The following is a 13873-nucleotide window of genomic DNA, read 5'->3' on the forward strand; positions in this document are numbered from 1 at the left end:
CAGAGGGGCCACCAGTCCAGCCCATTGCTCCTTAGGCCACTTTTCCCTTTCAGCAGTCCTTTCAAATGTGGTCAAAAACACCTCCGGATCATCCTCTCCAGTCATTTTTGTCAATAAACGGCTCACACCAAAGGATGCGGTATTATTGTAACCACTTGCTTCATTGGTCTGCGGACGTTGCTGTATTAATGTCTCTATTTTCTGTTGAAAACTCTGCTCTTGCTTCTGCAACAGGTCTATAAAGCGGGCTTCAGATTGCTGCTGTGCTTGTTGCTGAGCTTCCAGACTCTGCTGGTGAGCTTTCTGCTGGGCTGCAAGGCTCTGTTGTTGAGCTGCAAGGCTCTTTTGTAAAGCCGCATTTGTTTGCTGCTGATTTGCATTTGCTAGAGCCAGCTGTCTCAGTATCTCCTCCATGCTGGCCTTTAAAAAAATTGAAAAAAAACTGCCAAAATTCTCCACCAACTGTGAGGGGTTAGCTCGGCAGCGGGTGTGTGTGACCCCCTGGATGGGTTCACAACACAAAATCAGGCACAGCAGACAGCGTTGTAGGTGCAAAAAACAAAAGATGCGGTTTATTTATGCTACATGCAGTGATACATATAACAGCCAAACAAAAATAAAACATGAAAATAAATCCTGGTCAGCTTGACCTCTAACTACACACTTAGATTCCCTGTCTAACAACTGAGTGCAGCCTTGTGCTGCACCAGTCCCTGTCTCTGTTGTAGAGGTTTGCCACACAGGCGTTAACTCACCGCACAGAACAGATATCACACTCCCCAGTCTATACAACACAAAACTGGTTCCAGGATGGAGCATCTCCCTAAGCATGCTGGGGTTTTTTGTAGAGGTCTTAATGAGCCCACTTAATTCAGCTGGGCTCATTAACTCTTCCCCTCTAATTGTAAAAGTCTGCATAAAGCCTAAATCTAGGGCACACATATTTCCCATCCTGGATACAACCAGGTGACTTTACCTGCGTGCTGCCACAAAATATATATATATATATATATATATATATATATATATATATATATATATATATATTATGACTGCTTTGTAAGATTTGTAGAGAAGCCATTAGAAAGAGCTCTCAGTTTTTTTTGTTGAATAACTCTGCCTCTCTTAAAACTCTTTTTCATCTACAAGTGCATGAACACGCACACCCCTCTATATCTTTGAATTTGAAGTAGAGGTGTTGTGCATAATAGTATCTAGAATGACTTATATATCATAATGCGGTAATGTTGTTTTTAATGAATTATCAATGCACTGTGTGTGATTTTTAATACATTGTACAATAAGGTTTTGGTCGTTTTATAAATATGTGACTCTGTCTCATGTGGGTGCCAGTAAAGTCCAATCACAAGCAAGAGTATTCCTGCAAAACATTTAATTGTCTTTTTCATCCACAATCTATAAATAAATGTATATAAATAAATAAGTAAAGTCGCGCTATGGAAAAAACACCCTAATTGTATGAAAACAAAAAACTCCAATGTGATAAGAAATTGTGGTGGGAAGAAATGTGAAAAAAATGTGAAAAAAAGGGAAAGAAAGTTTACAGGGTTAGAGCTGCCTATACCTGAAGCCCTCACTTCCTTAATAGGGAGGGGAGGGAAATTTTAAGAGTATTAGATAGAAAGGTTATGGCGCTAAACCCGATTAGTGGTGTGTTGAATTGACCTATCACCACAAATTAGTGTTGTTGATAAAGCGCTGTGTGCAATTAAAGTGCAAATGCTTCCTAAAAAATACAATCAGTATTAAATCAACATATATATCCCATCATAATTACATGCATATGCTTTTAATATTAAATGTGAGTAGTTTTTTAATACAAATAAACGAACAATTTGGTTATGAACGTCTTACACTATGGATATGTCTTTCCTCATGTATAATTAACGTTGGAGAGTATACAAACGGAACAGTGAAACCTCACCCAGTGCACTAGCAGCAGCCAGAGAGCGACACAGTGGCTTACATTGTGAAGGTCCATCTAGCCTCATAAGGGGTGTAAATTCTGGTGAGAGCATTTACATATTACAGCACTGAGTGGCGCACCGGGGATGAAGGTTTCTAATTGAAGACCCGCACTGTTTGCATTAGTGGATGAAACGTTCCCTATTGATTTCACGTATCAATTACAGCAGTAGTCTGCGGTGGCAGTATTATCAGCCAAATATTAACATTGGACACATATTGGACATACATGCGTCTTTATGCGACTATTGGCTGAACTTGGTTTCTGATCCCTAGCCTTTTTTGCACTTTCTTTGCACTTATTTGCACAGTTCTTTATTCTGAATAAGAACACTGAAGGATACCAGTAGTATTTCTTAGGCTGTCTGAAAGAATTTTTATCATTTTTTATCATTTTGTATACCTGCAATGACCTAAGTGAATGTTTATTATATTTTTGGTTTCACTTATAGTATGTTGACACGTATATGATGACTCAATATTGGTTTTGGATTTAATTATGATGGGATATATATGTTGATTTAATACTGATTGTATTTTTTAGGAAGCATTTGCACTTTAATTGCACACAGCGCTTTCTCAACAACACTAATTTGTGGTGATAGGTCAATTCAACACACCACTAATCGGGTTTAGCGCCATAACCTTTCTATCTAATACTCTATAAATAAATGTGCCTTAGTGTGATGCCCCATGCAGGTCATATATTTGAAAATGTCCCCCAGCAGAAAGCCAGCACCCGACGTGTACAGCTGGTGGCTCTCAATCTTGGTGATCTCTGGGGGGGGGGGGGATTTATGATCATATGATCACTATATCAGCAAAAACATAGTGATCCCATTCACACTGAAAGGATTAATTAAAAACAAATAATTTAAGACTTTGACCTGCAGGTGAACACTGAATTGTATTTGCAGTGCCATCAATTTGAATCATAAGTGTAATTGTCCATCATAAAAAAAATCTAAAACAACAGGAGAAAGCAACAAAACATTCTTGCACATTTGTCAGCCTATAAAAAGAGTATTAGATAAAAGTCTAAATTTCCTTTAAAATTTTCAGTATATACAGTATTTAGGTACAGTATGCCAATTGTTAATAGAATTATTCTCAAGTAAAATTATAGCTAAACTTTTTGGTGGAAAGGGGTTTAAATACCTGTCAGGCTTTCATTGCTGGCTGTCTTTATAGCTTAGAGCGGAACTTCAGTAATTTTTTCATCTTTCCGTCTATTAAATCTTCTGCCCTTGTTGTTTTAACTTTGGATAGTAAAACATTTTTTTATGCCAGTAAATACCTTATACAGCCTACTTCATGTTTCTTGTCTCGCCATTGGCCTAGGTTTATGACATCATGCACAGCTCTCTCTCTCTCACTCTCCTGAGAGTTTGCTAGGAAGAGGGGGGGGGGGGGGGGTGAATCATAAGAGGGCCAATGAGAGCTGCTGAGCTGGAGGTGTGCCTCTGTGTGTCTGTGTAAAGCCAGGAACCGAAGAAAAGGCAGCAGTTTCAGCTGCCCACAGTTAAAATGGTTACAGCCAGACTCTATGGAGGGAGATTTCTGCAGCATATTTGGCAAGTACAGAATCACAGTATACCGTATATACTCGAGTATAGGCCGACCCGAATATAAGCCGAGGCCCCCAATTTACCCCCAAAAAACTGGAAAAAATTATTGACTCGTGTATAAGCCGAGGGTGAGACATGCCTGTCCATCCCTGTGTGTCCGTCCATCCCTGTGGGTCCATCCATCCCTGTGTGTGTGTCCATGCATCCGTGTGTGTGTGTGTGTGTGTGTCCATGCATCCGTGTGTGTGTGTGTGTGTGTGTGTGTGTCCATGCATCCGTGTGTGTGTGTGTGTGTGTGTGTGTGTCCATGCATCCGTGTGTGTGTGTGTGTGTGTGTGTGTGTGTGTGTGTGTGTGTGTGTGTCCGTGCAGCCTACCTGTGTCCAGCCTGCCTGTGTCCGTCCAGCCTGTGTCCGTCCAGCCTGCGTCCCGTCCAGCCTGCGTCCCGTCCAGCCTGCGTCCCGTCCAGCCTGCGTCCCGTCCCGGCCCGGCCCGTCCCGGCCCGGCCCGTCCCGTCCCGAGCCGAGCCTCCGTCCTTCAGCTCTTCGTCGGCGGCCATTCTAGGATTCAAAAGCCGCGCCTCCGTCGGTGATAGGCGGAACACTCAATTTCCCACTGACTGCTGGGAAATTGAGTGTTCCGCCTATCGGATGTCCGTGATAGGCGGAACACTCAATTTCCCAGCAGCCTGTGTTCCGCCTATCACGGACATCGTCTCATCCTCGTCCGTAGTACGAGGATGAGACGATGTCCGTGATAGGCGGAACACAGGCTGCTGGGAAATTCAGTGTTCCGCCTATCACAGGCGAAGGCGGAGGCGGAGGCGCGGCGTTTGAATGTTAGAATGGCCGCTGTCTGTCTGCTCGATACGCTGATCGAGCAGGCAGACAGCGATGACTCGAGTATAAGCCGAGGGGGGCACTTTCAGCCTCAAAAAAGAGGCTGAAAATCTCGGCTTATACTCGAGTATATACGGTATATAAAATAATATGCAAATTGTTTGGGGGAAAGCTTCAGAATGATGTTTTTATTAAAGATTATATGAGAAGACTGCAGTTCCTCTTTAAAGGGGTTGTTAAGGCAGTGCACATAAACACTGTCAGCCCCACTATTAGTATAACCTGTAGTATATACTGCATGCCGTTTTAAAATTAATCTTCTAAATACCTTATTTATTCTCCCCAATCAGCTTTCACGTGACTGCCAGTTGCTCTCTCCCTTAGATGTATACACTACAGAGGGAGGGCCCGAGATCTCCCTCTGATGTCTGCCGGCCTCTGTAGTATATACATTTGAGGGTGAGAGCAACGGGCGGTCATGTGACTGCTGATTGGGGAGAATAAATGAGGAATTAAAAAAAACAGCATACAGTATATACTACAAGTTATACTAGCAGTGGGGCTGGCAGTGCTTGTGAGCAGTAATGTTTGCACTGCTCGGAACGTTGCTACGGGGGGAGGGAGGGGCGGCTCACAGGCAGGGAGGGGACGGGGGAGAGGAGGAAAGAGGAGAGACAGGAGATCTGCGGATGATGGAGGCACATAAACTGACCACGGTGTCAGGGCTCAGCAGCCATGATTAACCATAATCATTTTACAGAGGGGAGGGCAGAAACTGGTAGGATCAGCCAGGTTTTTTTTAAATGATACAGGGGGGCAAATTACACATCACAAGCACTGTGTTGTTATTCATGCTTTAAGGGAACAGGATCCTTTTTTTTTTCTTTTTTTTTAGGGTTTAAGAAGTTTAACCCCATGTGTTTTTCATCTTTCTAATACATTTTAGTATAACTTTAAGAATTTACTTCTAATTATGTGGGGAACATGACTAACACCTTTATACATGTTGCTGCATTCATAGTTAGCTCTAATTCCACATTAAAACTATTATATATGACCAGTGGGAACAATGGGCAATTTAGCCTCCTTACTCCGATCATATCACCCAACTCCAAACAGTTAATCCTCAAGATTGTTAAACTCCTTTTCATTTTTCACAACTATAGCCATATCTCAGTGAATTACCCATTTGTGGTAAACCCAGGAGACTGACATGTTTGGGGTTAATAAAATATATAGAATATCCATGATGTACTATTGGTTTATTTTTGTTATTATATTAGCATATATTTGTGAGGCTCACTTGATTGATATAAATTCATGACCCCTTATACCTAAAAGCCACATGATAGATGTGTTTCAATTTATTGGAGATTATTCCATGCTCAGTTATTGCTCCTTCATTCTGTTCTTAGAGAGCGAGCTGGGCCATGGTGGGATATACAATCATATTACAACAAATGGACAAGGCAGATTTTAAGGAATGTCTCCTTTTATATGGAAAGCGGTCAGATTATGGCAATATTAGGAAATTCTGGTAAGTGGAAGATTACCCTTTTTCTGTTTGATGCTTAATAAACGTATACTGCCCTATAGTGCATTACATAGAGTTTAACGTGACCTCACATTTTCGTAGGTTTGAATAAATTAGGAAGTATTGAAAGCTTTTGTCCATGAATTGTTTTACTTTTTATTGCTGCTGTCTGTGTTCACATAGGGGGGATTCACCCGCCCCATTTCTTTCTGTAACCGTTGTTACAGCGACAGAATGCAGTGGAAAATCCAAAATGTTATACCTGTCAATGGAACAGGAGGCGAGAGGAAATATAAAAAAAAAAAAAAGGTTTTGGGTTTACTTTTACAGTACAGTAAAACCTCAGATTGCAAGTAACGCAAGTTACGAGCGTTTCACAATACAAGCTGTTTTTTTTTTTTAATCCTGACTTGATTTGCGAGCGTTGTTTCGCAAGATGAGCAGGATTCAAGCCTCTGGGGTGTGTAGTACTGCATGTGGCCAGAGGTGGGGGGGGGGGCTCTCTGAGACCCTTGGAGATACTTGGTGCCTGAGGCCGCGTACACACGGGAGGACTGTTCGCCCAACTTTGTCCGCTGAACAGTGTTTCAGCGGACAGTCCGCTCGTGTGTGGGCTTCAGCGGACAGTTTCAGCGGACAGTCTGACGAACAAAGTTTTTCGGAATTTCCGTAAGACAGTCCGCTGAAACTTGGTTTCAGTGGACAGTCCGCTCGTGTGTAGGCTTGTTCGACAAACTAAGTTTCGCGCATGCTCAGAAAGGATTTACACGGCGAAGGTTGCATTGCAGTGTATTGGACGTCGAATTTCTCGTCCCGTCGTACGTGCCGTTCACGTCATCGTGCACGCTTTCAGCGGACTGTTCGTTCATCGTGTGTGGTCAAGTCCGTTCATGCAAATTTTGAGCGGACTGTTTGTCGGATTGTTTGACGAACAAAGTTGGGCGAACAGTCCGCCCGTGTGTACGCGGCCTTAGTGTCTCTGAGCTTCTCAAAGTGTTTCCAAGTGTCTCCGGTGCCCCCCCGCCCACCAGCCCACCTCTGGCCACATGCGGTACTGCATACATTAGCAGTGACACTGGAACTAATTATCTGAATTTTTATTGATTCCTCTAGGGAAACTCACTTTGATATACGAATGCTTTGGATTACAAGCATGCTTCTGGAAAGAATTATGCTCATAATCCAAGGTACTACTGTACTTTAAATATGCTTGTTAGAGGGGGTTAAAGGGTTCAATTCTTCAACTTAAAATAATTAAACTAATTTTGACTTATGTGTTTAGCAGCAATAAGGAATGTCATACGGCCACTGTTATAAATTTAAATATAATGTATTGAGACGAAAAATGGATATATATAAAGAAGAAATGTGAAAGTTGTTAGTTGGATGTCCCATTTAAAAATAAAAAGTAATCACCAATTATTTTAAGGCTCTGGAAAGACAACGCTTTTGGATGCTATCTCTGGGAGGATAGGAAGAAAAGGTACATTGCTCGGTGAGGTTTATGTGAATGGGTCCCAGATAAGGAAGGAACAATTTCAAGATTGTTTTTCTTATGTCTTACAGGTACAGTACTATATTCTGAAAATTAGAAAAAGAAACATGCCAACACTTGTCAATTTATAATTAATACATTCTTGAGAACACAACAAATGGAAAAGCAATTATTTTATTAAATATAAACTGCTAAATACCTTTTGTCATCAGCAGTATATAGCAGTCTTGTGAATTCTATAAGTGTCTGGTTAAAGCTTATAGAAGGAGTTTCATTCTACTCTGATTGTCCTATGAGGCTGCAGGACTCCTGACCCTCTGTCTGGACAGTGCTGATTTGCCCGTGTTGATCACATGCACCCTACCAGGAAAAAAAAAATGTAGCAATACACGCCAAATCGAGCATGTGCAGAGTGCCTCCAATGCTCTGTTCTATCAGCAGATAGATCAGGGACAGTGGAATAAGGGGAGGATCAGAGAAGACAGGATCAAACAGCCTTTTTGCATAATGCACAGAATTAACCCCTTAGGTTCCACAGTGAGGGTAACAAGCATGCTTTACTGCATATACAGACTCTTTTTACTGTTGCGGGTTTAGTAACACTTTAACGCATTTAAACTTAGTTTCATTCTCTTTTCAAGGGCAATCAAGATCCTAAATGGTAATTTTGAATAATATCATTTAACTGCAGATGACCTGGCTTTGCTGCGGTGGCGGGGGGGTTCTTTTTTTTTTTTAGGCTTTTTATATGGGGTGCAAGCTGTTTACGTGTGTGTATGCTGAGGATGTTATGTTTACATATATGTGGAGTTTTTATAGAATTTAGTTGTAATTTGCGTTGCAATGACAATAAAGTATTTAGCTATCCATTTATCTATCTTAATGGTTGAAATTTCACCAGAATCTCCCAATTTTCACAATATTTTCATTGAAATCCAAAACTGTTAACTTCGCCTATTTTTAATAGGTGCGTATATTCATATAGATGCCAATCCCCTTTTGGTTCAAAAATCTACAATTGTTTTCCTAAAAAAAAAAACAACCAAAAAAACAAAAAAAAAAAACCATTTCAGGTTTTAGCATTAGAGGTGATTCTTATGCATTTTTCCAAAACAATGCTTATTTATTTTTTGCACTATTTTATATATTTCTTGCTTTTATTGCTCTTCAGTTAACTCTTTAGAGTGGTTATTTTCAGTTCAGAAGTTTAACAGACTAAAGAAAGAATAGAATCGTACTGAAATCAATTCTGTATATTATTGCTGTTTATTTTAAAAAGAAAAACATGTAGAAATGTTGAAATGTCATTACTCTCATACACAAACCAAAATTAGAAAATGCAACCATATTCAATAAATTATACCATATACAATATTGCATCATATTTAATAAACAATGTTTACATTTTTATTCATGGATTTGCATTTTTTTTTCATTTTGCAGCATGACAGTCTGCTTACTTATCTGACGGTTCGGGAAACCTTGACCTACACAGCTTTGCTGTCACTTCAAAAACACTCTAAAGATGCCATAAAGAGGAAGGTTGGTTTCTGACAATTACTCTAGTGCAGTGGTTCTCAACTCCTGTCCTAAGGACCCACCAACAGGCCGGGTTTGCAAGATAAATGAAATATATCACAGGTGATATAATTTGCTGCTCAGTGATTGCAGTATTCTAGTCTGTATCTCTCCAAGGTAATACTTAAAGGCGGAGTTCCACCCATTTAAAAGTCAGCAGCTATGCAAAGTGTATCTGCTGACTTTTAATAATCAGACACTCACCTGTCCCACAGTCTAGCAATGCGAGCGTACGAAGCCTCGCTAGTCTCCCCTCCTCTCCACTGTGCCGGCATTCAAACTGTGGGCGCCTGGCTGTGACTTCACAGCCGGGCGTGTACTGAGCATGTGCAAGCCGCGATGTGCGCTGTGAATGGCTGGGCAATCTTCTGGGACCTGTGACGTGTACCAGAAGTTTGCAGGGAGGGAGGGGGGATGGGGCGATCTTCCTTCCGGGGCTGTGCCGCCAGGGGAGGAAGTGGGAGCTGGGTGCCTGTAAAAACAGGGTACCCTTCCCCCCAAAAAAATGACATGCCAAATGTGGCACGTCAGGGGGTCACCAATACTTAAAGCAGCAGTTCCATTTTTGGATGGAACTCCGCTATAAAATCTGGCCTGTTAGTAGGTCCTGAGGACAGGAGTTGAGAACCACTGCCATAAACAGTGGTAAAGTACACTGCGTGTCTGCTTACACATAGGCCAAGGGGGGTTATTAGAAATGTTTGACTCAAAGCTGAAACTCGTCTTTCAAAATATTTTTTTTTAATGCCTTACACCCCCTAAGTGATACCAGCTTGTTATACAGGCTAAAGTAATGAATGTTTTAAAGCTTTAAAAGAAGATGCCAAATTGTGTGTATAAGAGAACATTGTGTGAATTGCCTTCATCTAGTTGCTTTTATCAGCAATCAGTAGAACATAAGATGTACAAAACCACAAGATCAGCACTGGGACAATTCCTGAACTTCCACTTCCTATTGTCTTGAAACATGTCCTCATTTGGTGGGATTTTTAAGGCAATGAAACATATTACTTATAATAAAATCATTTATTGAAAAATTGTATCATTTAAAATTGTAATTTGTAAAGAAAATTTATATTGTAAAATCTTAACATTAACCAGAGTCAACATGTCATTTATCAAAGATAGTATATAAAATTGGTATCCCCATCAAGAGGCTAACATTCCACCCTATTGATACATGGATGGATGAGTCCAGTAAGGTGGGAGTATTCAATGCATTCCAAAGTATAGGTACAATTAACTTCTTCCTCAGGCTTATTACCACATTTACAATGCAAAAAATAATGCTTACAGCATTGGTATATACCAAGTGAGTGCTTCTCCACCATTCAGGACAATGCTTTGTATATTTTTCAATGACTATAAAACTTCCTTCAATAGGCCAAAGTGGAGAGGTAGGCAAATGATTTCCATGTCAGCCAATCGGAGAAAGCCTTGTATTCATTAATAAAAGTACAAGGATTCTCCTGAATGGCGTAGAAGCAACTCAGCTCTCTTAAATTCTGGTAGGAAACAGAATGTTGCCCTTACTGCGGCTAACACACGCAACTAATGTTACTAGTGTACGTAACTTATTCTGCTACAGTCACATTCTGGCCCAAATTAACTTTTTTTTTTTTTTTTTTAATCTTTATTTATAAGCATATTGCAAACCCAATGATACATCCTGAGAAACAACAGGCTCTAGTACAATCCAATGACCAAAATGAGAAACTAGTCTCACTAGGATGGTGTCCAGGCAAGAGTAAATAGCATATAAAACCCAGACACAGTATATAGTATCTCGTACAATGACATTTAAAAACAAATGGTACCGAAGGTTGTGCGAAAAAGAAAGGAATAAATGACAATAAAGACCCAAGTGAGGTGTCTACAGAGCTTGAGCAGGAAGAAAAGCAAGAGAAATAGGAGAATGAGGCAGGGAAGAGGAAAGAACACAAAACATAGTAAATCTGCCACCCCTTATGGTGGGAGAAAAAACAGCAGGTTCAAAATTGAAAACCTTAATCCCGATAAAGTATCATAAAATATGCGTTTAAAGAAATAAAATAAAATACGTATATCACAATTCACATCCAAGAAAAAAAGGGTTTCACACCATGTTTATATTAGTCAGAGGTAGTGAAATGAATCTACAACGCCCAAGTCTCATAAAACTGACAATATCTATCATCACATTGATACCACCATTCCTTTGCTGATTTGATTTCTTGTATCCTAAGGAGCCACTCTCTCACTGTGGGGGCTCCTGAGGATTTCCAACGCAGGGGTATCAGGCTCTTGCCAGCATTTAGAAGGTGGGGTATCACTGACCATTTCCAAATTAACTATTCAAAGTTAGCTGGAGTTCGACTTTAAGACTTCTGGTCTTGTTAGTGTGCGATTACTAAGGATGTGTGAAGGAAATGGCCAACACAAGAGACAAGAGAGGCAGGAAGTAACAATCCAGTTTTGATTATGAGTTTTCCTCAGAGTTATTTTATTGGTTACCTAAAGTTACTTTTTGATTGTAAAGTCTTTTTTTTTTAAATAACAAAAATTTTATACTTAACTCCTCTGTGCAGTTGGTTTTCCACAGAGCAGCCCGGGTCCTCCTCTTCTTGGGTCCCTCTTTGCTGTTCCTGGCCCCTCCATCCTATCGAGTGCCCCCTCAGCCAGCAGCTTTCTATGTGGGCACCCGAGCCGAGTCACAGCCCCGTGTGTCCATTCAGACACCGAGCCCCGGCCTGACCCCGCCCCCTTTCTCCCCTGATTTTTTTATTATTATTATACACAATTTATATAGCGCCAACCGTTTACGCAGTGGTTTACAATGTATAGGGGGGACAACACAATTACAGTACAGTTCAATACAATAGGTACAGGAGGGCGCTGCTCATAGAGCTACATTCTAAAGGGAGGGGGTGGTGGTACAAAAGGTAATACCTGCAGAGAATGATTTGATGGGGGTGGCTCGGGGACAGTTGTTGTTAGGTGGGTGTGGGATAGGCTTCTCTGAATAAATGAGTTTTCAGGGATTGGCTGACTGACTTTCATTGACAGCCACAGGAGCCAATGGTGCCGCTGCTGTGTCGCAGCCAATCAGGAGGTGTGTCCCGGGTGGCTTAGACATTCGTGGACAGCGCTGGAGAAAGATGGGACTTAGGTAAGAAATTAGGGGGTGCTGGGGAGGTTACTACACACAAAAGTTTTTTTTTTATCTTAATGCATATAATGCATTAAGATAAAAAAAAACGTCTGCCTTTACAACTCCTTTAAGTCATTAAACTTTCGTTCATTTTCAAAACCTTTTGCTTACAGTATCTATTGGTATCAGCTGACTCTATAAACTTCTCAGTAGATATATTGCTCTGATAAATTGGAATTTGAAACGTATACGTTAGGAGGGGATCTACTTAAGCCCTTATCGCTATGACATTACTAAGCCATAGGTCAATATGGGGAATGACAGATGGCGGAGTAGCACATCCTATAGTCAGGAAGGGAGTGTGACAATCAGGTGATGATGTAAGTTACAATGTAAATGACGAATAAACAATACTTTGAATTCATAGTGATAAATTATAGGTTTAAAGGAAACCTGTCAAGAGAGAAACATGGAGTTATATTTTCTGTCTTGTGCTGAGGGATACACCACAGGTATCAATGCTGGCTGTCTTTAAAAATGCTAGTTGCCTGACCGTCTCTCTCCTCAATACTCTTGTGTATCAATGACCTGAGATGTACATACAGTAAGCAAAGATGGAAATCAAAACTCCTGCCCTGAATACCTTCTCCAGGCCAGTGAATATTGAAGACACTGGATCAATATAACAGCCAGGTAAATATTATTTCCATATATAAAAAAAAAAATGTGTTGCGCTTTAGGATAAAAAAATCAGTCTGAGTGTCATAGGTATGACACTAGTGTATTGCCCTCATGGTCTAAAATATATAAGTGCAAAAGTTCTTGTATGCCAGCACCATCACTCAGCTCCTCCACCCTGTGAATAAACCACCACCAAAGGTTTGGATGTACTCTTACCAGAAGGTGTTGACTACATGTTACGGGGGGGGGTCAAAACAGGCTCATATGACTCATATGCTCCATCCACGTTCACTACTCAGTGTTAAGAAGACGAGGGAGACCATCCAGACATCGCATGAAAAAACGATACTATGTAACTATTGTGTAACTATCAGGCGGAGCTAGTACTGTGCTGTCATCATGCAGAGGCTCGCTGGATGAAACCGCGGCCAAGCTCTCCATCCGGGATAGTACCAATTACATGATCCCTTGGAGGCCGACCTTTGAGGATATCCAGGTGCCTCACAGAAAGTAGAGAGAAAAAGCAAAAGAGAAAAATAACATTAGGCCCCAATAGGAGGGCAAGGACCTGTCAGTGTCCTTTTATACTCCACTCGCGATCTGTTACTGTCCTGACTATACAGCAAACTACTCTGGGAATTTGTGTTCTGTTCTGCCCCAGTCACCTGCACAAAAGCTCAGTCACTGCCAGTGGTGGCCGGTGGTATTTTGTTTGAGGGGACAGCAAACAGTACCACCCCCGCCGGGCCGGTTGGTCAGCGTTTCTCCCGGGCTTCACTCGCGGCTTCCTTTGCTCTTCATCGGTGGTGACGGCTTTCCCTTCCCCTGCTCTCCACGGGCATCGTGGTGGCTTCCGTTTCCTCCCTCCTCGGCGGCCAATTGGGACTCTTCTCTTTTCGGCCAATTGGAAAATGGAGGCATATATGTTAGCGAGTGTACAGGGCACATTCCCCAGGCTACCTCTTATGAACAAGAATCTCCCATATAGGTCAGCAAGAGAATCCTCCACAATAAATGAAGTACCCCTTTTGAACCAAACGGCCACTGGCTCTAATCAGGTGCT

At 41.3% G+C, this 13873-nt stretch overlaps 1 protein-coding gene across 1 annotated transcript in view; it reads left to right on the forward strand.

Moving 5' to 3' along the window:
• ABCG5 (ATP binding cassette subfamily G member 5) overlaps nucleotides 1–13873 on the forward strand; it is a 56412-nt gene that overhangs the window by 14239 nt on the left and 28300 nt on the right. The window contains exons 3-5 of the mRNA XM_077485670.1: nucleotides 5808–5929; nucleotides 7356–7492; nucleotides 8865–8963. Coding sequence (XP_077341796.1) covers nucleotides 5808–5929; nucleotides 7356–7492; nucleotides 8865–8963 — 358 coding nt within the window. The remainder of the gene's footprint in view (nucleotides 1–5807; nucleotides 5930–7355; nucleotides 7493–8864; nucleotides 8964–13873) is intronic.

The sequence above is a fragment of the Lithobates pipiens genome, unplaced genomic scaffold, assembly GCF_037356315.1.
Source record: "Lithobates pipiens isolate NorthernLeopardFrog02 unplaced genomic scaffold, aLitPip1_a1.2 Scaffold_18, whole genome shotgun sequence".
NCBI classification, from domain to species: domain Eukaryota; kingdom Metazoa; phylum Chordata; class Amphibia; order Anura; family Ranidae; genus Lithobates; species Lithobates pipiens.